Source organism: Brienomyrus brachyistius, chromosome 24 (assembly GCF_023856365.1).
Source record: "Brienomyrus brachyistius isolate T26 chromosome 24, BBRACH_0.4, whole genome shotgun sequence".
NCBI lineage: Eukaryota > Metazoa > Chordata > Actinopteri > Osteoglossiformes > Mormyridae > Brienomyrus > Brienomyrus brachyistius.
The window spans coordinates 7557334-7582635 of NC_064556.1; the positions used below are offsets into that span (position 1 = coordinate 7557334).

Here is a 25302-nt window from a genome sequence, read left to right on the forward strand (position 1 = left end):
TATGGGATTACATAAAATGATATTTTTACTTTCACAGTTTTCTATATAACTGCAGCTTTCGAGTGTAGTTTGGAAAAGGTCATTTTGTCCAGTAGCTATACGTAGACCTATATTTCAATAGCTCACGGAATGTAGGCTAGTAAACCACATTATTTGTTAATCGTGCGTTTCTATGAAAAGTTAACATGAACGATTGTTTTTAAGATGCTTGGGTGGGACTGGGAATGTCCATTGCTCTCAAACCGTATCATTCCATTTATTACACTAGCCGACATCAAATCTGGTGAATAATATCAAATGACATTCTTCAAACACCCTTCATAAACAAACATTTTTAGTATATTTAGTTTTGCTCCAGCACGTCTGGTTTTTCTGTGATTTTGACTTTTTTCATATACTGTATATGTATATTTTTTCATATATTGTATACCTAATAATGTCATTTTGATACCAGTCATATAAAATCACCAGTAACCTGTCATAGACTAATTTTTTGTACAAACTAGTCAGCAGGTTTTACAGGCAGTTTGCAGTTATGTAAACTTACAGGTATTCTGCTGCAGGTCCACTGACGCCGACCTTTGTATGCAGAACTGTGGTCCGCTTTCAGGTACTGTCACTCAGTATCAGAAGGCGGACCACAGATAAAAAGGTTGCTGAAGGACAGTGTATTTGCAGCCAAAATGGTGACAGTGGAGAGGCAAGCCTGGGAAGAATTTTGTAAAGTAAAAATTTAAATGCCTAGAAATTTTTTATACAATTTAGACAGCACAGAATCATTAACCTACTTCAATGCATTTATTTATACAACCACATATTTCCCACATTTTGACATGAGTGATGCAGTGATGATACAGTCTCATTATTTCTTGATGCCAACCCTCCCCATTAATCCGGGCTTGGGACCGGCACTTAGTTGAGCTGGCTTGCTCCCTTAAGTGGCTGGGTTAGGCTAAACTATATACATAAAGACTACAATAAAACATCCCGAACTATATAGTATAACAAAACGCAGCTTATAGAAGGCTGAATTGCAAACAAACAAATTAAAAGGTCCACGGCATATAATCAGGGTATATCCAACAAAAAGCAGTTTAAGAACGTAGCCTACATGGCGAAACTGCAAACAAACAGAAGGCCTGCGGCATATAATAGCCAATTAGAACAGAAGTTGCTCAAAGTTATTATTTTTCTTTTATAAAATAAAAAAAAATTATAAAAATAATTTTCTTTTTTTGTGTCCCACTTTTTAAGTTTGCTGTAGGGATTTTACAGATTTTTTAAAAAAATGACACCATACACCCACCATAATAAGAATGTATACAAAAAATGACAGATATATAAAGTCACAATTAAAGTGTAAGTAATATCTTCTATCTGTCAAAAGCTTCAGAGAAATGATATCAGTATAACAGTGTATTTAGTGTATGGGAGGGTCACCTCCGATCTGGGGGTGGTGTCCACTCCGGCCCTGGTTACGATGCATTTCTTGGACTCGCACCTTCGTTACTTTCCTGAAAATTTGAGTGAGGAGCAAGGTGAGGGATTTTACCAAGATGTTAATGGAATACCAAAGACGTTGGAATATAAATATGGTTATTGTTGGGGTATGTACAGGCAGAATCCTGATGCTTCATACGAAAGAAAACCATACCGGTAAAAGTTTCACAGTGCTAAGTGACCAGCAAGGACATGATGAAGTGTTTCTTTAATGTAACATTTGCTATAATTTATGTTGAACTTCAATTGTAAATTGGAAGCCATATTCTGAAGCTACATGAAAAACTGCATGACACTTAAGTTAATGTTGTGGTTACTGAAGAGTTTTGAGAAAGTGACTTCAGTATTGCAGTATCTGTCTTAGCAATTGAAATAATCTGTAAAATTCACACTGCCTTTCCAAACTGATTGGTGTGAGGAGCAGTGACAGACATTCCAGACTGATGGGCCTTTGACAGTATGCAAAGGTCTGGTGACTCCAAAGTCACTTCAAAGTTGTAACACTTTAGTAATCAAACCTCACACAATTCTTTGAATGTCTCATTCACCTTTGTGTAGCCAGCCCCTATGTCTATAAGCTTCAGAGCTCAAAAGTCTTGGCTAGAAATGTTTATAATGTGATTTTTTACAATTTGTCAGCATCACTGAAAATAGGTTTTTAAAAAAGTGTGTAAAGTAGATTTTAGAACCTACAATTAGAGAAAAAACAAAATAATCAATTTTCTATAGCATTTTCCCTGCCACTGCTCTCTCTAGTTAAGCCGGATAGGCTATACCATCTCGACTAGTCACAGAGTAGTAATTACATTTCTGTGGTTTTTGTTCTCTTGCCCTATTCATCACAATGATTTAAAAAACGGTGGATTTAAAAAAAAAAATCTGTTAAGTCAAAAACAGTACTGTGTCATGCTATGTAAATCTACACCTAGCACCATTGGTCTACAGGGGAGTGGGCGGTATCAGGAGCTGCACCAAAAAGAGTATCACAACTGTCCTAACACCTTTCCGCATATGTTAATCATGCAAGGGCAGGACTGACACTCAAATACACTGCCTCTCCATTAAAATATATACTACTCTGGAGACATGTCCAGTAGAGTTTTTCCTCTGACTTGACGCCAGACCCCCACCAAACCCACAGCTCTCCAATCATCAAAATTGCTCAGAAGTGACCCAGCAGAATTTGGGGGTGGAGACTTATTGACTTAACACCCTATGGTGTAAATTGTACACTATTAGAGTTAATAAAGATTAACACTGCAAAAACAACACTCAATGCACACTGTAAAGTGTGAAAGGTACCACTGAATGGTGTAGACCCATATAAACACCATGCAGTGTTAATTTAACACTGGCGCATTTGCTGTGTAGGTGTAGGTAGATTATGAATAAAAATGCTGCACACAAGCAACAGCTTACAGGAGTCGATCTGTTAAAAATAATTGCACATCATTCATGATAGAGCATGCACTATCGAATGATATTTCAACTCGGAAATTTATCGGAGGTGACATGTGAAGGCAGCATTAGCACACTTGCTAGGAAATATTAGCAGGTACACAGTAAGCTAACCTTATGGAAACAGTATGGACAATACTTACTGAGAAATAAAAGAACATAAGCAAATACATTATCAATACTTAATAAACTGATTCAGTGTTGAAGAACCCACCAAGAATCAACGTTGATTGATCATCCCCGACCATAAATTGATTCAATGCTGAATATTTCCAGGAATATCAATGTTGACTCAGCATCTTACTTTCAATTTTGAAAAAGTCACTTTTTATCAAATAGTTTTGCCGCCATCGGTTTTTCAATATTGAAAATCTGACCAATCTGTTATGTCATGTTTAGTGTTTAATGTTATCATTCTATGTAGTGTGTGTGTGTGTGCGTGCGCTTGCACCCACTTGTTTATGAGGAGTAAACGGGGTGATGAGCACGGTGGGTAGTGCGAGTGCGTGTTGTTGGAGTGGTACGAGTGTAATAAGCGCCATCTGGTGATTAAACCCTGAACTGTATCTGCTGGTCTCTGCTGGCGAATTATTGCAAGCGTGGATCAGTGACAGACTATTATAATATTTTTATAGAAAACTGCAGCCTGGTTCTTCTCTTTTCTCATTAATGAAGGGCTTCTTCCTTGCTGTATGGGACTTCACTCCAGCTTTTAGGAACCTGATTTAAACTGTCCTAGCAGTGCACTCCACACCACTTAATGTTCCCCATTTTTTTCAAAGGTCACTTCGAATGTCATAATCGGATTCATGAGAATCTATCAGAAAAGTTAATGATCATCTCTGGCATTAGAGTGTCGCTTGCGCCCTTTACCTGACTGGTTCCTGGTCATTCACAATGTTTCCTGCTTCACCTTCTTCTGTACTGCTGTCTTAGAAATGTTGAACCTGAAAGTAACCTGCTCACAGTAGCCTTCAGCCAGCAGAACCACAATTAAACCAGGGACGAGGGAGCAGGAAGGGGCCAGGGCGAAGGCAAGGCGAGGGGGGGAGCCGCCGCAGGCGGCGACGTCCTCCGACGAGCCGCGGGTGGGGACCCCGCAGGCGACCGAGGAGCCGCCGTCGGGGAGCCCCCAGGCGACAGACCAGACACCGGAGGGGGGAGCGAGGCAGGGCGACGAGGCACCGGAGAGGGACCCGCAGGCGACAGCCGACCCGGAGGGCCAGGACCCGCGGGCGCAAACCGAGCCCCAGCGCAGGTGAGGCAGGGCGAGCCAGGGGGCAGGGCGGGTGGGACCCCCGCCCTGCGTCTGTGTCCCCTCCCCTTGCGGGACACAGACAGGCCGACCCTAGGTTGGGGTCGACGTCGCGAGGGACAAGGAATTACAAGTTCTGTCCCCGAGGGGTCGCATTCCAGCTCCTCCACCTCCGAAGAGGGAGGAGCCAAGATGGAGTCGTCCGGGACCACCTCGGGGACTAGGGTGAAAGGAACAGGAGCTGGGGCTGCAGCAGGCGGAGGGACAGGAGCTGGGGCTGCAGCAGGCGGAGGGACAGGAACGCGGTCAGGGACAGGAACGCGGTCAGGGACAGGAACGCGGTCAGGGACCGGCCATGGGGGCGCCACTGGAGCTGGAGCTGCAGGCGGTGGGGGCGCCTCTGGAGCTGCTGCAGGACGGTCAGGGACAGGAGCGCGGTCAGGGACAGGAGCTGCAGGCTGTGGGGGCGCCTGCCCGGGAGCTGCAGGTGGCTGCAGTGGGGGCGCAGGGACTGCTCTCCGGAGCGAGATCAGCCTCCGGAGATCCTCGGCCAACCGCTCAAGGTCTCTCAGAGGCGAGGTAGGGGAGAACGTGGCGAAATCCTGCCCCAGCTGCGCGGCCAGTTGTTCCCCCTCCGGGGAGCCCCGTGTAGCAGGTTCCTCCATCACCCTCCAGTACAGCCCCTGGAGGGCGAAGAACCGATCGGCGATGGCCAGGGGCTCACTCGGGACCTCCAGCTGGGGCGCAGCGCATGGGGGAGGCAGCGGCAAAGGGGGCACCTTGGCCTGGGGGGCTGCAGCAGGCAGAGACAAAGGGATCCCCTCCGGGGTCGCTGCTGCAGAGACCGGCGTGGCCCCTTTAAGACGCCGTGGCACACGTGGGATGGCGTCCCTCACCGCTCTCCTCCCTCCCCAATTTGTCAGCCGCTCGGGCCGGTAATCACACCGCTCGAGGGGCGGCAGCAGTTCCGTAGGGAGGGGCTCCAGGTCCGGGAAGACGAAGGACTCGTCCTCTTCATCCTCACCTGGAGCCCAGAGCCTGGCCAAGGAGCAGGAACCCAGACTGTACGGTCCCAGGTCAGGACCTAAAACGAGCTCCTCCTCTTCCTCCTGAAGGAGCCCGGGGCTGGAGAGCGAGCAGGCGCCCAGATAAACCGGCGACGCCTCCGGGATTCGCCTTCCCCTGCGTCTCCTTTTCTTTGTTGGGTCTGTCATTCTGTCACGATCGGTCGCGGAGGTAAGCGGCGATCGTGCGGGAAAACGGGTAAGCAGGATGCAGGTAGGCGGAATACGGGGATTAACGAGGGTTTAATCAATAAACAGGGAGCAGGAGACATGTAACGCCAACTAACATCAATGACAGACAAGAAAAACTGGGGAGACCAGGACTTAAATGCACAAGACTGATTGAAAGCAAATGGAAACAGCTGGGTACAATTCGGGAAACACACGTGGGTAAGCAGGAGGCGTGGCACACAGGAGGAGCGGACGAGCCGGGCGTGACACTATGGGTACAAGGGAGGTAAAGATGAAAAGATGTGAATTAATATTACAAATTTTCCTATTGTCATTGTCCTTATGAATGTCATAGTCAGAGGGGGGTGACACCAGAACAGCAAACCAGGTCTAGGATATGGCTTTTGCAGTGAGTAAGGAAGTTAATGTGTTGCTGAAATCCAAAGCTATCCAGACAAGGTGTGAAATCTCTGGAGAGGAGGTTATTGTCATTTTCCATATGAATGTTAAAGTCACCAAGGATTATAATATTGGGAAAGAGTACTGAAAAATGAGTTAGAAGAGTAGTAAAGTCATTTAGAAAATCCTTATTTGGCTTAGGTCGTCGATAAACATGTATATAATTATGTATGTAATTATATAATATGTATATAATAGTACGAGTGGATCCCGGGACCTGTGACGCAGTGTATTGAAATGAACGCAAGAGTGGGGCGGAGACGGGGAGAACTTCCCACTGCTTCCAATGGATCATTGCAAGACCTCCGTCCCACCTTGAGTCACAAGGTTGGCAAACATCAAACACATTATGCTGTTGCCATGTTTCAGTCAAGCATAGAAAATTCACCTTACGCTCAGAGAGGAGATCCTGGACGCGATGCCCCTTACCAGTCAGAGAGTGGATGTTTAATAATCCGAAGCTGGTGCTGGAGTTAGCCTGCTTGACTGTAGGATTAGCCGAATTGGTTAGGCGAGCTAACATATTGTGGTTAACATCCCGGTTGGTGTTGTGATGAGAACGACGAGTTGAAGACCAGATGGACTTGATCCAGTTAGTATTGTCATGGCCAAATTTCCTCCGGGACCCTCGGTGGATGTACCTGTGACAAGGTTTGGAAGCGATTTCCGGGTGGAGGTCAAGTGCCACGGGTGGAGGGACGGCTAGGTGGACGTACCTGCGGTGAGTCTTGGAAGCGATTTCCGGGTGGAGGTGAAGTGCCACAGGTGGAGGGACAGCTAGGTGGACGTACCTGTGACGAGGTTTGGAAGCGATGTCCGGGTGGAGGTGAAGTGCCACAGGTGGAGAGACGGCTAGGTGGACGTACCTGCGGTGAGTCTTGGAAGCGATTTCCGGGTGGAGGTGAAGTGCCACAGGTGGAGGGACAGCTAGGTGGACGTACCTGTGACGAGATTTGGAAGCGATGTCCGGGTGGAGGTGAAGTGCCACAGGTGGAGAGACGGCTAGGTGGACGTACCTGCGGTGAGTCTTGGAAGCGATGTCCGGGTGGAGGTGAAGTGCCACAGGTGGAGAGACGGCTAGGTGGACGTACCTGCGGTGAGTCTTGGAAGCGATTTCCGGGTGGAGGTGAAGTGCCACAGGTGGAGGGACGGCTAGGTGGACGTACCTGTGACGAGGTTTGGAAGCGATGTCCGGGTGGAGGTCAAGTGCCACAGGTGGAGGGACGGCTAGGTGGACGTACCTGTGACGAGGTTTGGAAGCGATGTCCGGGTGGAGGTCAAGTGCCACAGGTGGAGGGACGGCTAGGTGGACGTACTTGTGACGAGGTTTGGAAGCGATGTCCGGGTGGAGGTGAAGTGCCACAGGTGGAGAGACGGCTAGGTGGACACGGAGCTGCAAAAGCTCAGTAACACTTAGTACTGTGTACTGAAGCTGTGCTGTCATAGGGCGGTGAATGATGAATAAAACAGCCCAGATAAGCACGGACCACATACACACCCCGTGAATCCACATCATAGTAGGGAGCGGGCATTAAATGCTGGAGGCTGGAGGATGCCCGATGTGGATGGAGGTAAGCAAAAGTCCATCCAGACAGCTTCGTCACGACTACTAATAACCCGCAAACTGTATAAAAATGATTCAGGATGGGATTACTCGCAGATACTCAGCGGGGCTGACTTCAGAAATTTCTGGGCCCCATACTAAGTAAAATTCCCTTTTCCATTGGAAGGGGACCCATAAGGGCCACTTAGACCATTGTAAGGGCACCTTATAGGGCACTGCATCACATTCTCTCCAGTGGAAAGGCACTCATTAAGGCACTTCATCACATTTTCTTGCTCTATAGGGCACATCACCTCATATGATGGGAGCTAAATCATGTGAAGGGGAGCCAGTAGCGGAATTTTTATGACTCAATAGGGCACTTTAACAGTGCTCCTTCAGCTATAGGGGTACCGGCCACCAGTGATCTTGCTCATTGTTAAGGCCATCTATTCAACATTGGAAACCTAATCATGTCCTACAATGGTACTTTTGCCAGGGACTGGCTGACTCTGCTGTTTCATTTACATTGCTGTGGATTAAAGTGTCTGCTAAATACACACATGTAAATGGTTTCGAACAGATAATGAAAACAGTGTTATATTGAACAGGTCTGCAATTTTAACTCTGGAGAATGGGAAGTTGGTACAGCAGTGAACCATGGAGGAAGGTCGAGTGGGAAGAAAGGTATGGAACGTGGTTTATATTTATTTATTTATTTTCACAAGCATTAATTTTGTCATTTTAATGCATATATAATATTTTAAATTATACACGAGTTCTATACCCCCTTTTCACACACATGCACAAATAAATACATTTCAGGTCAGGACGCTGTGCCCATGATCAGTGGATCACTGGTTCAAATCCTATGGCTGCAGTGTTGGAAAAAAGCATCCAACTTTTATCCATCAACTTTGTGCTGCTCATCCAGGTGCAGGTCATGGGGGCAGCAGCCTGAGCAGAGATGCCCAGACCTCCCTCTATCCAGCCCCTCTGAGGGGATACCAAAGCATTCCCAGATATAATCCATATAGTCTCTCTAGCGTGTCCTGTGTCTGCCCTGGGATACTGGAAGCACCTTCCCAGGGAGCCGTCCAGAAGGCATCCTAGCCAGATGTCCAAACCACCTCAGGTGTTCCTTTTTGATGTGGAGGAGCAGCAGCTGTACATTGAGCTCCTCACCCTGTCTCTAAGGCTGAGCTCAGACACTGCGAAGGAAACTTATTTCCAGCTGCTTGTATCTATGATCTCATTCTTTCAGTCGCTACCCGAAAGCTCCTGACCATAAGTGAGGGTTAGAACATAAATCGACCGATAAGTCGATTCACTTTCTGGCTCAGCTCATTCAAGACAGACCGGCACAGCATCCGCATAACTGCTGATGTCTCCAGCTCCAGTCCTCCCTCACTCATGAACAGGATCCTGAGACATAATCTCTTACGCATGAGGCAGTAACTCTTCCCTACCCTGGTGGGGGCGATCCAGCCTGGTTGAAAACCATGACTTCAGAGGTGCTGATCCTCATCTTGGTTGTTTCATATTCAATTTCATATTCAATTTTCATACAGATAAAAGTATGAAAAAGTACAGATACCACAACAAAATCTTACTCATTTAAGTAAAACTCATCCAGTAAAATACTACAAGTAAAATTACAAAAAATACCTGGTTTACAAAAAATACTTAAGTGAAAAATACTATACATTCAAATTTATTGTTCTTACCAGAAGCAACCTATTCTTTTAAATTCACCCAAGGCAGGTTTGAATATAGCATTGTAAGTTACTTGTAGCACTGTAGGAAAACTGAATACAAGAGGGTAAGCGGATATTTTCGTTTTATTCAAAATTGGCTGTGAAACTTGCTGAGCTTCCCGGCATAAATAGTGGAATGATGATTTAATTCTTTGCTAAACAAAAGATCAGTCTAGATGCCAGATTTATTAATTAATTTAAATCCCTCATCCTCCACAATGGAAAATGGCTGATCGTCCAATGCAATCATCACCATTATTTCAGTAGTAATTACCTCTAGCGCTGATAACTTTGAATATTGAAAGTTGAAATATTGTTTAAGAATTGTGAGAGAAAATCATGATCTCAATTCAGAGTGAAAAAAATAGTGATTTTTGCCTAGTATCGTGCAGCCTAACTTAGATGTGCTTCATGCAATAGATTTTTTATTATTTTTTTTTTAATTGGCTGAGTAATGATGGTCTTATGCGGAATGCACCCCTTAGTACAAGTACAGTCATCACCATTATTTTAGTATTATCTCTAGTGCTGATAACTTTGAATACTGATAAAGTTTAAACATCAGACAGCAATTTTGGTAAGTTAAAATATTACTCAAGAATTGTGAGAGAAAATCCATCCATCCATCCATTTTCCAAACCGCTCATCCTACTGGGTCGCGGGGGGTCCGGAGCCTACCCCGGAATCAATGGGCATGAGGCAGGGAACAACCCAGAATGAGGGGCCAGCCCATCGCAGGGCACATTCACACACCAGTCACTCACGCATGCACACCTACGGGCTATTTAGCAACTCCAATTAGCCTCAGCATGTTTTTGGACTGTGGGGGGAAACCGGAGTACCCGGAGGAAACCCCACGACGACATGGGGAGAACATGCAAACTCCACACACATGTGACCCAGGCGGAGACTCGAACCCGGGTCCCAGAGGTGTGAGGCAACAGTGCTAACCACTGCACCACCATGCCACCCCCTGAGAGAAAATCATGATCTCAATTCAGAGTGAAAAAAATGTGATTTTTACCTAGAATCGTGGAACCCTACTCAGATGTGCTGCATGCAATACATTTTTTATTTTTTTTAATTGGCTGTGTAATGATGGTCTTATGCCGAATGCATCCTTTAGTACAAGAAACAGACTCAAGACATCGGTGCAAAACTACACACCCATAATTGACTCAGTGCCTCGGGCTCGGATTCTTCTGGTTGGTGATGCTGGTGCTGGAAAATCAAGCTTCTTCAACTCCATCAACTCTGTCTTCTGTGGCTCCATAACAGCCCAAGCCAATGCAGGAGACGGTCCCACCTGCCAAACCCTGAAGGTAATGTGATCATCTAAATCTTCCAGTCGTGGGGCCTGTATCACAAAGCTGGTTCATTGAGGTCAGGCTTCAAAGATAAGTTTCATTTTGACTAAACCAAATGTAATTTAAGATAACCGGTATCAAGATGCTGACTATCAACAAACTGTATCAAGTCAGGTTCTTAATGAAATCAAGATTATTGCCTGAGTGCATGCAGCTATACTTCAGGTATACTATGCAGGTATACTTCAGTGCTGCTTATGAATTTTCTATGAATGCATAATAAATACATTATGAAGGTGCAGTTAATGTAAAGTGTTACTCAGTTTTTCACTGCAGCAATCTTTTCAGACAGCCATACTCATGTTGTTGTGTATGTCCCACCTACTCACTCATTCAATCTTTGCCAAATATAGTCTTAAATAACACACACAAGCTTGTGATAGGAACTGAGTGTAGCTCCATCTTTTCACTTTGTCTCATTGCGAAATCTATTCCCGGTCAGATGTAACTCATGTAACAACAGATATCAAGGTGCCAGTTCCACTATTTCATTACTATTATTATTACTATCAGTGCACCACTATAAAATGCATTAGTAAAACACAGCTAAAAACAAAACAGTGCAACAGAATTGCATACATATCACGTCTATAAATCTTAAGTTTCCTTTATAGTTTGGATTTAAATTGAGCGAGTGCTGGAAAAAGTCTTTACTCACTCTGCTCATTCCTGATAGCACCATACCAGACTCACATATGTCAAATAATGTGTGTGCAGCTGAGCAAATGTATTAGCAGTAACAAATGAATGAATGAATGAATGAATGAATGAATGAATGAATGAATGTTACATTTATATAGCACTTTTTAAGAACCCAAAGTACTTTACAGAAGTAATGGGGAGCCACTTCAACCACCCCACTGTGTCGCCCCCCCACCTGGATGATGTGACGGCAGCCATTCTGCATCAGTACGCTCACCACACAGTAGCTAAGGTGGTGAAGAGGCAGGAGAGAATTCACTAGTTAGATACAGGGGAAGATATTTTTTTCTCCGCTATCCTTACTGGACAAGCTGTCAGATGGTGAATGACATCATGTGTCTTTTTACAGTTTCGCACTTACAATGTGAGAGAGGGCAAAGGTGGACGGCCTCTCTCATTCCTCCTGTGTGACACCATGAGATTGGAAAAAACAGCTAATGGAGGGGTGAACACTGACGATATTGAGAACATCCTAAAGGGCTACATACCGGACGGGTACCAGGTAAGAGCTGTGTATCTAACCAGGCCTCAAAAATACCTGCAGTATGAACACATGCAGGTCTGATTACGGTAATGGCTTACAGAAGTCACATGTTTATAGAAATCACCGAATATCATTCACTGTTTTTTTTGTTAGTTGTTTCAGCATTAATAATATACTGTTGTTACAGATATGAAATGACTCCCTTAACATTTTGCTGGTATTTATCATGATACCAATGTCAGTGACTATCCGAATGTACCTCATCTTGTTTGTGTAGTTTAACCCTACAATGCCATGGAGCGAAAATGGTGATCAAACTCACACTCCATCACTTAAGGAGAGGATCCACTGTTTGGTGTTTGTTGTAGATGCCCCAACACTTCCAGTACTGAATTCAGAAGAAAAGAGAAAAAAAATCATTCAAATCAAGGAGAAAGCTAACCAGTTAGGTTAGTGACGGCTGGCGTGTGATTTGAATGTGTGATGTGTTGAACTCAACCTGCCTTTCCTGAGACATGAGTAATACTAAATCATCATTCAGTGACATGAAAAATTAACCTTGAATAATGTATTTGGATATTCAGTATAAACCAAGAGAAATTCAGTTTCTGGATTGGAAACTTGAAAATGAAATGTTTTCCATAGCTTTGCCAGAAACAGTTCTCATGCCATAACTGAAGGAGCTCCTGGATGCTCCTCCACACAGAGCTGCTCCATCTAGGAGAAACTCAAGGGCTTTCTGTCACTTAGAGCCCACTTAAGGGGATAAGACTGAATTCTGGGACATGATCATGAGCTCAGCTGAACGCATGTGGATTCAGGAAGGGCAGAGAGATGCTGGCAGGTGCTTCTTAGTAAGACAGACAGTGTGCTGATTGCTTTGAGCTTGCTCAAGAAATTCTGTCCCCTGATGATGGCTTATTCCATAGAACATACAATATGTCACTAGTGAAACTTTTATATTGATGTTTTAGAAGTTCCTCTAATGGTTCTACTGACCAAAGTGGACAAAGTGTGCCCACACACAGGAAAGGACTTGAAGAATGTGTACTGGAGTAACAACTTAAAGGAGCAGGTGAGTATCAGGGTGTAACACTGGAACCAGTCCTGAAAGCTGCAGTGATGTATCAAGACAGTATTGGTGGAAACCAGCAGCAGGACTCTGGACTGAGAAATGCACCAGAATTTCTGCAGCAAATAAATGCAGCACAATGAATGAGTAAAGGTGACCTGCAGTGACCCGGCAGCCTGGCCTGGGTGTCTCCTTCCTCAGGTCCTCTGATTCATGGGATAGATTCAATGATGGATGGATGATAAATCTGTGTCTGACATTTCATTGCCCTCAAGAGCTTTAGAACTTTACTTGAACATCCACATTGAGGAGTTTCTGCTAAGGAAAAGTTTCTACCATTTGAAAATGAGCTTATTGCAACCATGTTTAACATTAATTTCTCTATACAGAAACTGAAGAAAATATATTTAATGAAGAATGTATATGTTAACTGCACGTCTCTCTGCAGATCTACAAAGCAAGTGACTTTCTGGGCATCCACGTGTCAAGTGTGTTTCCAGTGAAGAATTACTGCAGTGAGACTGAGCTGGACATGCGCTCTGACATCCTGCTTCTTGCCGCAATGCAGAAAATGCTACACTTAGCTGACGATTTCTTTGCCAATTTTGTGGAAGACACAGAGTGAGTTATGGATTTAAAATTGTCTTTTCATTCAGGCATATATGATGTGTGTATGAAGTTGAAATATAATCAGATACACACTGTACTACACTAGATTAACAGATACTAAGATAATTAAAATGACCTGATTACCTGATGATTCCAACATGGGTCAGTTTCTGTGTCAGTCTCAGCTGTTTGGTCCAGAATTCTAGGTCTATTTTGAGTTTGCCTGTGTCACTGTCAATTTGATTACTAGATTATTGGATTGTAAATAGAAAATTAAATAGTCTCACATTCAAATTCGTCATCACTGGAGTTTTAATTAAAGGGTGTGTCACATGGCCATTCTTCAGAAGATCTTATCAAAGTGCTTAGCTTGCTATTTTAACTGTACTTAGGCCCTTGTACACAGACTGATTACTGACTGGAGAATAAAATTATCATATATAACATGTCATGTCACCAAGCTAAACACTTATGTACAGCTGCAGAAAAAATTAAGAGACCACAGCTCAATTTTTTGTTTCACTCATTTCTCAATGTATGGGTGTGTGTCTTGGAATAATACTTTTTATAGCAAACTGTATTGCATATTCGTTAGCATTGTAATACACTTAGTGAATGTAATCCTTAGGACAAAACTATAAAGATGTAACCTGCGAAATACTATATAACCATGTAGCCTTTAGAGAATGTAGCCCAGTTACTGCTGCCTGATCCAGCCTCAGAGTTTCTGTATCTGTATCTTACTTTAGCCCTGATTGTATGTGTGATGGCTGCCTCTACAGCCACACAGTTAAGTTGAAGGGAGGTATCATTTCATGGTTTTTATGTTTGTTTAGTTTAAGTTGTAGCATATTGATAATTAATATTTATTTAATCGATTAATAAATTAATTAAATTAAATATTTAATTCTTTTGTTTCCTTATTTAACACATTTACCCAGTTTGCTGGATGAAGCGCGCACATTTAGTTAACTGTGGAATAATGTGTTTTGAGTTTAATCGTGTGTTTCTTTTGATTTACCTGTGGAGTACTGAAGGGATTCCCAGCTGTTCCAGGCAAAGAGGTGGCCAATATGGAAGCTGGGCTAAATACAGGAAATTGGACAACTCCAACTGGTTGTTTGTTGGGGGTGGAATAGTTTGGTATTTAGTTTTATTTTATTGTTTAGGTATGTTTTTGGAGTTAATTTGATTTTGTTTATTTTGATTGAAGCATTAGTTGATTGTTCTGTTTTGATTTATTTGTGGTATTTGTCATTGTTACTTTTTTCTTTTGTATCTTGTGGTTTGGCCAACCAGTATATATAGTCCTTATGGTGTCTTGTTTGAGAGAAGTCAGCTTGTTTGTTTAGCTTGTATTGTTAGCTGTGGTGTGATAAGTTGATTTTTTTGTGGGCCCAGGTTTATTTCTCTTGTTAAAGTTTCTTTTTGTTAATTCAAAAGGAGTTTTTTTCTAATTTAGCTGTGTGCCTCATGCCTGCCATCTCGGTCCCTCACAGTATGAAATGTGCATTATTCAGCTCTGCAGCTTTTCTATGTTGAATTCGCAACAATATAATTGGCTGTAATATGTGGCCAGTTAAAACTTCCAAAGACTGCTACTGATCATTATAATAAAAACACCTGGTTTCTCACAATACTTCTGGGCGTCTTGCCTGGGTCTGTATCACGGTGCCCTTGGCCGACTCCGCCCCCTCTGACATGAGTATACAAAACACTGTGGAGCCCATTTTGCTATCATTGTGCTTCCAGGAAATATGACTGGCAGCTTTATCTTATAGAGGCGAGGAAGTAATTGGATTCCAAAGGAGACAGAGGATAGTGGTAAGACAGAAAGGGGCGGGAACTACCTGAGCCACGGAATGGGAAGCAATCATCACCACCTCTGCCATCTTCAGTTATGCTAATCATTGCAGTTATGCTTTCACCATTAGAGGAGGAATTACTATCTGGAAAATAGAGAAGTGAAATCATGTGTCATATCCTGTGTTTAGTGTGGATTCATGTTACTTCTGATTGGATGGACAAACCCACATGATTCCCTACAATCGTAATGTAGCATTAAAGTGGCTTCAACAGAAGTGTTTTTCCAGGGACACTTTTTGGTCTCTGTGTCAGCAAAAGACACAAGGAATCATACTGGTTTTACTGGAGGGAGACGATGTTTGTCGTGAGAAGGTCACTAAAGAGTAGCAGGTATTAAATATCACCAAGATCATCTAAAATGCTATGCTCATCAATTCAACATGATCCTCCTGATTTTTCATGACAGAAACACTCATAACTATGGCTATTAAACTACAATGTTAGTCATTCATACTTGCCTGTAGTACTGGTGTGGTAGAAAATTTTTAAATCAACCTCTCTGATAACACAGAGAGTCACTTAGAATAAAAGTCTGGACCTCTCAGTTTGGTGAGTAAAGGAAATCTCTTGTATTCCAGCAAAGCGCTCCTGTCACACTCTGGCACTTGGTACCAAGTCACACGGAGCAACCAGTTGATAAACCACAACTCCCAATTCCCAATAAGAACTTCTAAGTCCTGATTGGTTACAAAACACCACCAAACCGAGCTCAAACGTATAACAAACACAATTCTCTTGCTCTATTGGTTCACCTTGGCAGCAAGGTAAAACCCACCCATTTTGCTCAGTTTACCAGAACATGTCTCGACTGCTAGGCTCCTACTTGAGATATGAATGTAGATATTGATTATGACATTGAATCAATGTAAATATTTGGTTGTCCTTTGATTGATGATTAACGTATTGACGTGTTATCATTGAATCACTGCAAATACATGGTTAACGTGATTAATCTGATTATCGTAACAATTACTTATACATTTGCACTACCACATAGCATGCTATATATTGTCTGCTGCAACTATTTTATAAAGCTATAACTCGCTGTGCACCAGTTGGGGCAGCTTCGAATCTCTACCTGCAGGTGGTTTCTCCCACCCCCCTTTGTTCCGCTGTCTGCCTCTCCAAGGTCTGAGCTTTCCTCAGGGTCTGCGGAACTTACTGCAGGCAGCTATCTCGAAGCGAGGTCACACAGTACTCAAAACAATCTCTTCTTGCCTAAGGCCTAGGACATAACAGACCCAATATGCCAACCTCCCGGGCCTACCAATGTCCAATTTTACTTCCACACTGGTAGTCATGGTCAAGACATCTTGAACACCCCACAGTCCAGTTAGGCCTCATTCCCCTCATCTCCTCGGCTCCCGATGGTGAAGCTGGTCTCCACACCAATGTATATGTCCACAGCAACATGACAGTGCAGCAGCCATGTAGCTCCCAGAATTCTCTGCTACCATGGCTACAGTCTGGAATGTTCTGGGGAGAGGATCATGCACAACGTTCCGGTGAACTCCATCTATCAACAGAACCATGAAGCTCCTGTTTAAATCCAAGAGAGGCAGAACCAGGAAGTCTTCCTACTTATTCCTCATTTGTACAGATACGGGGGACAGATGCACTATTTTACACTGTCAGATTAATAACCAAATTCTGATGGCTTGGGCAGGACAGGGAGCAGCTCTGAGGATGAGACCTTGTAGATAAAGGTCACTCTATGGAAGTGGACTGTGTGTATGTCCACCTCGCTGCCCAAAGGCAGAAGGTGCCAGTCTGCCTTTTCCAAGTTCTGGAGGATGGCCACTAAGTCGCCTACAATACCAGGGAGCTAATCAACAGGCCCAGCTGGGGATACACTTACAGGCACAAGCGTATCTACTAAGAACTGTAAAGGATTTCCTCCAGGTTGGCTGGTCATGTCATTGGTGGTCTAACACATTGTTTCATTTAATGTGAACCACAGCATACTAATGAGCTGTTAGTGGGGGCAAATCAGTCTGAAGTATTAAAAGAGCTGCAGTCACAGGCTCCCACTGCTGATTCACACATTGCAGCATATCATATTTGCCCTTCCACCGTGTTTCAGCTTCCATAATTAGCTTCATCACAGGCCGACCCATTTGTTCTTTGGCTTCAGTCGCTTGTTTTGAAATCACTGACAGTTTTCCTTGATTTTTTTTCTAACTGCATTGAGTCCAGTAATGAATTGATTTTTTTACAATGAGATTTAGAGCATGAGCAGAGCAAACAGCATGCCTTATTTTCAATTCATTTGCAGCAGCTATCATGTTATACATACCAATGTCTAAGTTATTGGTTATGGTACATTCTCAGGGTACCAACTCACAATATTCTCACACTTGGTGTCATGACCTGTGCGCCCAGTCCTCGTGTGTGCCACGCCCCCCGATCATCCTCATGTGTGCCACGCCCCCTGATCATCCTCGTGTGTGCCACGCCCCCCGATCATCCTCGTGTGTGCCACGCCCCCGATCATCCTCATGTGGGCCACGCCCCCTGATCATCCTCGTGTGTGCCACGCCCCCGATCATCCTCGTGTGGGCCACGCCCCCTGATCATCCTCGTGTGTGCCACGCCCCCTGATCATCCTCGTGTGTGCCACGCCCCCCGATCATCCTCGTGTGTGCCACGCCCCCCGATCATCCTCGTGTGTGCCACGCCCCCCGATCATCCTCGTGTGTGCCACGCCCCCCGATCATCCTCGTGTGTGCCACGCCCCCTGATCATCCACGTGTGCCTCCCCGATTGTGATCACCTGTTTCCTGTTACTTTCGGCTTGTCTTGTGTATTTAGTCTGCGTCTGAGTCCGTATTCCCCAGACTTGTCATTGATGTTTGTTGCCATCTGCCCTGTCCTTCCCTCGATTCCCTATAATAAACCCTCGTACCCTGAAGTCCTCGCCTACCTGCCTCGTCCTTCCCCGCTTCCTGCCTGCCCGTCTGCCACCGGTCACGACACTTGGGATCGTTTTTTGACTGGGTCATGAGTGTAATTAGATGTTCACAAATACACACAATATGGACTGAAAAATGGAACCCATCGTCTGGAGTATCTTTGATTCATAGGATCCCACCAAAATTCAAACCAAAACCCCACCTGTTGAAAATAAACCAAGCCAACTAAGGACGGAACCTCCTTCCATCAGACCGAAATACTTCGCTGATTCACTGCTTGACCGAAACAAGCAACTTTTTCTGAATGAACTAAGCTTTGAAACTGTGCTTCATTTTCAGTGAGCCTAGCGAGTTCGACACACAATTCGAGTCTCGGTGTCGATACTCACCTGCGCCATAGTCATTTTTTAGTTTGTAATAAAAATCCCCTTGTTTTCTATAAACTGCTCAGAAAATTGCCAAATCATTACCCCCCCCAACCATCCCCCCTTCCCTCTTTCCCCATTGCCCACCCCGAGAAACTTTTTTAAAATGAACTTGTCAGCAGTTGCCTGCCCTCTTTTAACCTTCTCATTCACTCTCTGCTCTCCTTGCGCTTCTGAAATCATGATTTTAGTTTTGGTTTCATTTTTGATTCAGAATTGGCGAAAGCTACTGACTGCGCACGTTATTTACATGACAGATCTGCGCACCGGTGGAACAAACCTCTTTTGCTTCAGAGGTAGGGGAGGGGAACAAGGAGGGGGATGCGGGGACAGGAATCAGGCAGATAAACAGATAAAGGAAATAACAGACAGGGAGGCAGAACTTATGTATGGTATTATTTATTTCTATAATAAAAGAAAGTATCAAAATTACAAACCAAAAGCTTTTGTTGTCCCATCCAGGCAGGTGCTCAGGGTTTTAATTAGCCAACCTAGATGATGTATATGTATTTTATACCATATATGTTTCAAAACACAAACAGACTTTAACTAAATATCATGGATTCCACTTCACAATGAAATTAGGTGAAATGAGTTAGAAAGAGAATCAGACTTACAGTCCTTCTGCGTTGTATCTCCATCATCACCGAAGGCTTGTTTATTCCCCTGCTGCTTTAATAATCTCAGGTAGCTATGTCACTCGGACACTGGGCAGGTACGTCACTCGGACACTGGGCAGGTACGTCACTCGGACACTGGGCAGGTACGTCACTGAAACCCTGGGCAGGGATGTCACACACATATTGGGCAGATGTGCCATAAAAATACTGGGTTGATGTGTCACACACAGATATTGGGCAGATATGTCACACACACACACACACACACACACACACACACACACACACACACACACACACACACACACACACACACACACACACACACACACAGGCACTGGACATTTTAAATGCAGAAGCATCCACATGGTTTAACTCCTGATCTCCGTTCTACACAAACACATGGTCGTGTGCAGAGACCCTCACAGATTCTCACAGCCTCTTAAATAGCCTCCACCTGTTTGTCAGCCACTGCACCACAGCCCCTGCAAGGCCGTGCTGCTCCTGCGCTGCTTCACTCTCCTTCTAGGGGGTGGGATTAGATGAAAAAGCACCTCATCTTCGGCTCCAAGAATTGCTGATCATTTAGTGCGTGCTGCATATGGGAAGTCACATGATTTCTCAAAAGGGGCAGCAACTCATCTAAGGGTGACTGACCAAGCTGTTCCAGTTTAACACTCATTTAATTTGAAAAACAAGTCATGCAATGGCAGTTCTTTTCTCTGGATGTTTACAGCACAGCCAAGCTTTTAGACAGTGGGGTGTGATGTAGGCCACTTACAATGTACATCCCTCAGTGTGACCTGCACCACACCTGGCAGTGTGACTCTTAGTGTGGCTCATCCTTTGCTGACAAAGTGCTCTGCTCTCCTTAATCCCAGAGGGCTAGTTACACCTTGTGTGCTGCAATACCATGCAGGTTTGTTAATGTTAAAAGTTCCTTGAATTACCTTGGATATTAAATGGACTCCAGAATCCTGTTGCTTGAGTGATAAACTGTGAATGTTGAGGAAAATGGTTTCCATGGGCTTGTCTTTATGAGGCCCTTGTGCACATGCATGAAGCTGAGGCAACACTGCTAGGATGTGGGGGGCAGTTGAGTTACACTGTCATTGTGCTCACTGAAGCTGGGTGGAGTTTGTGTGCTGTCTAACAGCACAGATGCTTGGTAGAAGGTTTACACAGCACTGAAAATACCCCAAGCAAAGTGTCTCCATCTGCTTCTGAGGAAGATAAATCACACAGCATGTGGTCGGAAGCTGTGAACACACAACCTGCAGGAAACCATGGAGGAACATCGAGAACTGTGCCTCCCTCCTGGACGTAAGCATGTGTAGATACGTCTCCCAGTGTCAGAGAAGAATAAGCTGGGAATAAGCAAATACTGCTGTGTTTTGGGCAAGGAGATGTCAGCGCTGGTCTGAGAATTTCATGTTTTATAACAGGACTGCCTTTGCCTCTAAGCTATTTGAAAAAAAGCAAAGTCATACATGGGAAGCCATGACGGGAAAGTTGGCCATTGATACACTGCTGCCATCTGCTGGTTTTCTTAAATTATTACACCTCAAATTCATTTCTTGGTTCTCTAAAAGGGATTCGTTATTACTAGAACAACGAAAATATGAAAAGCAATATATTTTTCATTAATGAAATGAAAATCTTAAAACAATTAAAACAATCAGCAACATCGCCTCCTAGTGTTGGGGGTCAAAAGCAAAGAACAACATCTCCAAACTGCACAATCTGAACTTGGAGCACACTGTGCATCACAGTCTTCATACCACCTGCAAGCATAAAAATCACGGGAGCTTCAGCGTAACTCAGTCCCAGCGCAAAACCAGGACAATTATGTATGTGTGTGTGTGTGTGTGTGTGTGTGTGTGTGTGTGTGTGTGTGCGCGCGCGTATGGGGTGGATGGCTGTGTTCACGCCAGAGCAGACAGGACCTTCCCTATGAGAGTTACACCTATGACAGTTACAGGTATTAGACTTACAGCCTGCACACGGACTGTGACCGGGCTCTGTAATCCACCGCTGTCCTTCACACACTCAAATTGACCGTAACCGTAAAAAATAAGAAGCACACGACAGGCAGGGACGCTTTACCGACATGGCTTTATAAGTACTATAATGAACACGATCCTGTAAAAACAGCAGACCTGGGTGTCGGGGACAGGTCGGGAGGTCCCCCTCCTCCGAATGAAGCTCCGAACGGCCGGCAGTCCACAGGCCCCGCCGGGGACCCGGTGCAGTCAACGGTAACGGCGGTACTTACGAGGTACAGCGAAGCGTATATTTTAAAGGAAACCTCCAGTGCCCCAGCCGTCACTTGCAGCGAAGACACGGTGCAGGACGCGTTCCAAGTGTGCCCGATCTCGTAGCACGTATGTGGAATGGACTTGCTGAAGGCCGCCATCTTTGCGAGCGCTCGCCGCGGCTGCGCGTTCAGGCTGAGGAAGCGGGGGAAAGGTCGCTGCTGGGGTTACTTCAGGGCAAGCCGGCTGAGCGTCTCAAGGGAGTGGATCAGGAACAAAAGCGCCTCGTTTTTGGCACGAGAGTTACTGATCGTGTCTTGCCTGGTCCTGACGGAAAATCACGTGGTTTCGCAATTGGGAAAAGCGACTGCAACCCATCTTTCAGCTGATAGATGGCGCAGTATTACTGCACAATAGGGTTCGGCAGCATCCCTGATTTTCTTTTCGGTCCTATAAGAACTAATACCAAGACTGGTATCCAGATACATATATTCTTAAGTCTTTTGTGTACAGAAATCCAGCCTGCAGTCCAAAACTAGTGCCATAGTGCATATATAGGCGTACGTGCATTATTAGGTGTAATTAGAATTAGAATGAACTTCAACCCAGTAGGATAAGCGGTTTGGAAAATGGATGGATGGATGAACTTCATTGATCTCAGAGCGAAATTCTAGTGCATACGTGTGGAATACAGATGAACGTATATTCAGTGCGAAAGACAAGGTGGAAAGGACACACAGTGCAAATAAAAAAGTAACATAGTACAAACTACTGTAATTATTATTATTATTATTATTATTATTATTATTATTATTTTTATATATATATTCCCTCCACCACCCCCCCCCCCCTCTGCGGAGGACTACTTTATTTCTATTTATATATTTATTATTATTTATTTCCTCAAGAGAGGGAGAGAGAGGGGGACAGAAGGACGAAAACGGAGAAGAAGGGAAAGAGAGAGAGGGAGGGAAAAGAGAAAACAAAGAGGAAAACAAAAAAAAGAAGAAAGAAAGAAAACCACAGACAATCTGCTTCAATACCTGCTGATGAGAGAAAACAACAACCAACATCTGCACGAATCACAATGAGCATGTTAAGGATCAACAGCCGATCAAGACAGTGTGTGTCTGTGAGAACCTGTGTGTACACCTGTTTGTGTCTGTGAGTACCTGTTTGTACACCTGCGTGTGTCTGTGAGAACCTGTTTGTACTCCTGTATGTGTCTGTGAGTACCTGTTTGTACACCTGTTTGTGTCTGTGAGAACCTGTTTGTACACCTGTGTGTGTCTGTGAGAACCTGTGTGTACACCTGTATGTATCTGTGAGAACCTGTGTGTACTCCTGTGTGTGTCTGTGAGAACCTGTTTGTACACCTGTGTGTGTCTGTGAGAACCTGTGTGTACTCCTGTTTGTGTCTGTGAGAACCTGTGTGTACTCCTGTTTGTGTCTGTGAGAACCTGTGTGTACTCCTGTTTGTGTCTGTGAGAACCTGTTTGTACTCCTGTTTGTGTCTGTGAGAACCTGTTTGTACACCTGTGTGTGTCTGTGAGAACCTGTTTGTACTCCTGTATGTGTCTGTGAGAACCTGTTTGTACTCCTGTTTGTGTCTGTGAGAACCTGTTTGTACACCTGTTTTTGTCTGTGAGAACCTGTTTGTACTCCTGTTTGTGTCTGTGAGAACCTGTTTGTACACCTGTGTGTGTCTGTGAGAACCTGTTTGTACACCTGTGTGTGTCTGTGAGAACCTGTTTGTACACCTGTGTGTGTCTGTGAGAACCTGTTTGTACTCCTGTTTGTGTCTGTGAGAACCTGTTTGTACTCCTGTTTGTGTCTGTGAGAACCTGTTTGTACACCTGTGTGTGTCTGTGAGAACCTGTTTGTACACCTGCGTGTATCTGTGAGAACCTGTTTGTACACCTGCATGTGTCTGTGAGAACCTGTTTGTACTCCTGTTTGTGTCTGTGAGTATCTGTTTGTACTCCTGTTTGTGTCTGTGAGAACCTGTTTGTACTCCTGTTTGTGTCTGTGAGAACCTGTTTGTACCCCTGTGTGCACACCTGTGTGTGTGAGCGCGCTGGTCTTCAAATGGTTTCTCCATGTAAATGTCTAGAAGTGTGTGTGGGGAGCCACAGCCCCATCCCTCAGGACATGAAGCAGACACGGAGGAGGCCCGGACCCCAGACATCCAGAGGCCCCCCAGGGCATGGGAGCCCCCGGAGGACCACTGCAGGGAGAATAGCAGCCCTCACCCAGAAAAGGGCAGAGGAGAGCTCCGGAGGGAGGCCATCCGGCAGCCACAGCGCAGGAGCCCCAGGGGGCCGTGGCGGCGAGCCCGCAGGCTCCGCCGGCGGCCGTCCCCACCAGGGCAGACCAGGCCCTGGGCCCAGAGATCCAAGGCCCCCCCCACCCCCCAGCAAGGGCCCGACAGAGTCAGGAGGGCCAGATCCCGCCAGGCAACCACTGAGGGTGAGCCAGCACCCACCCGAGCACCCAGCCCCGGACATCGAGAACCACCAACGCACCAGCGGCCGGGGGTCCCATCCACTGGCAGGGAGTGTGGCGGGGGGGAATAGAGCCCGAGATGTTATTTCGGGTGGAGTCTAGGACCCAACCTGACACGTGCGTATAGACAAACAGGCACACACATATAGAAGCATACGTTCCCACCCTCATGCACACATAAACAAATATTTACACATTCACCCAACATTTAGACACAGAAATGAATGCTGTACACATACTCTCACTCCCCATATATACTCTATGTGGACCCCATTTTTTCCTCTGGTGAGGAGACCACCAGACCCCACCACAGAGGAAAAACTACCCCCGCCCCAGCATTCAGTCAACTCCCAGACTGCATAAGACAAAAGACAATCAGGTTGAGTCCTTCCTCCTCCTCTATTGGATCCCCCCCCCCCGCAGAGTGGATACCCCAAAAACAGGGACCCCCTACAGACAGATGGTAAGAACCTCCCCGCCAGCCGAAGAGGCCCCCAGCTCCACTGAGCCGCCGAAGGCCTCCACACCGGGGCCGAGCCCCCATGCATGCACCAACCCACACCCCGCGACACACCTACCAGGACCCAAGCCCCCCCAGCCCAGCCGGAACCCCGGCCCGGAGGCAGAGTACCCCCAGAACCCCAAGCCCGCCCCGGATCTACCCAGGAGCAGCACGCCCGCCAGGCCGGTAACCTACGTCCGCCGGCACAGGCTCCCCCAGCAGCGCCGCCTGCAGCCGCCAGAAGGACCCCACCCAAGAGCCACCAAAGCCCCATCCAGGCCAGGACCACAGTCCCAGCGCCGAACCCCCCCAGCAACCCACCCCCAGGGAACCCCCAGATGCCCTGAGCCAATATGCCCCCCCATGCCAACGACAATGACCAAAGCAGGACAAAACCCTGACCCCCCACGCCCACTAGGTGATGGAGCTGATCAAAGGAGCCCAGAGAGACTGATCTACTGTGGCGGCAGAAGCTGTATCAAGACTAATGTGGTTCAACAAACTGTCTCTATATTGGTTGATATTAAGGTTATTTTTATTCTTCCAGTTCATAAGGACAGTCTTCTTAGCAATGCATAGGGCGGTGAAAGCCATGTGGGTTGTGTTAAAATCTGTAGTGACACCATCTAGGTCGCCCAACAAGCAGACTGAAGGGGATGCTGGAATGGTACATCTCAGACACTTTGATAAGTCTTCACAGATCCTGAGCCAGAACATCTGAGTAGGTGGACAGAACCAAAAAGCATGGATGTAACTGTCAGGTGTGTCGCCTTGAC

At 45.4% G+C, this 25302-nt stretch overlaps 2 protein-coding genes and 1 long non-coding RNA gene across 5 annotated transcripts in view; 1 reads left to right on the forward strand and 2 right to left on the reverse strand.

The window, feature by feature from the left end:
• Window positions 1–21725, reverse strand: part of tmem135 (transmembrane protein 135) — a 32958-nt gene extending 11233 nt beyond the window's left edge. Inside the window, exon 1 of the mRNA XM_048995292.1 lies at window positions 21573–21725. Within this exon, the coding sequence (XP_048851249.1) occupies window positions 21573–21680 (108 nt within the window). The 5' untranslated portion in view covers window positions 21681–21725. The remainder of the gene's footprint in view (window positions 1–21572) is intronic.
• The window catches only part of LOC125720153 (interferon-induced protein 44-like), a 30517-nt gene continuing 11669 nt past the window's right edge, over window positions 6455–25302 (forward strand). Inside the window, exons 1-8 of one of the 3 annotated variants that reach the window (XM_048995314.1) lie at window positions 6455–7478; window positions 8062–8137; window positions 10334–10529; window positions 11626–11778; window positions 12038–12209; window positions 12735–12835; window positions 13281–13453; window positions 14471–16122. In XM_048995314.1, coding sequence (XP_048851271.1) covers window positions 8085–8137; window positions 10334–10529; window positions 11626–11778; window positions 12038–12209; window positions 12735–12835; window positions 13281–13453; window positions 14471–14633 — 1011 coding nt within the window. In that variant the 5' untranslated portion in view covers window positions 6455–7478; window positions 8062–8084 and the 3' untranslated portion in view covers window positions 14634–16122. The other 2 variants (XM_048995319.1, XM_048995315.1) reach the window with 2 other exon arrangements.
• LOC125720173 (uncharacterized) lies at window positions 22701–23873 on the reverse strand. Its single transcript, XR_007385366.1, has 4 exons — window positions 23524–23873; window positions 23236–23395; window positions 22980–23139; window positions 22701–22723 (listed from the first exon to the last, which is right to left on the reverse strand). It is a non-coding gene; the product is annotated as an uncharacterized LOC125720173 (long non-coding RNA).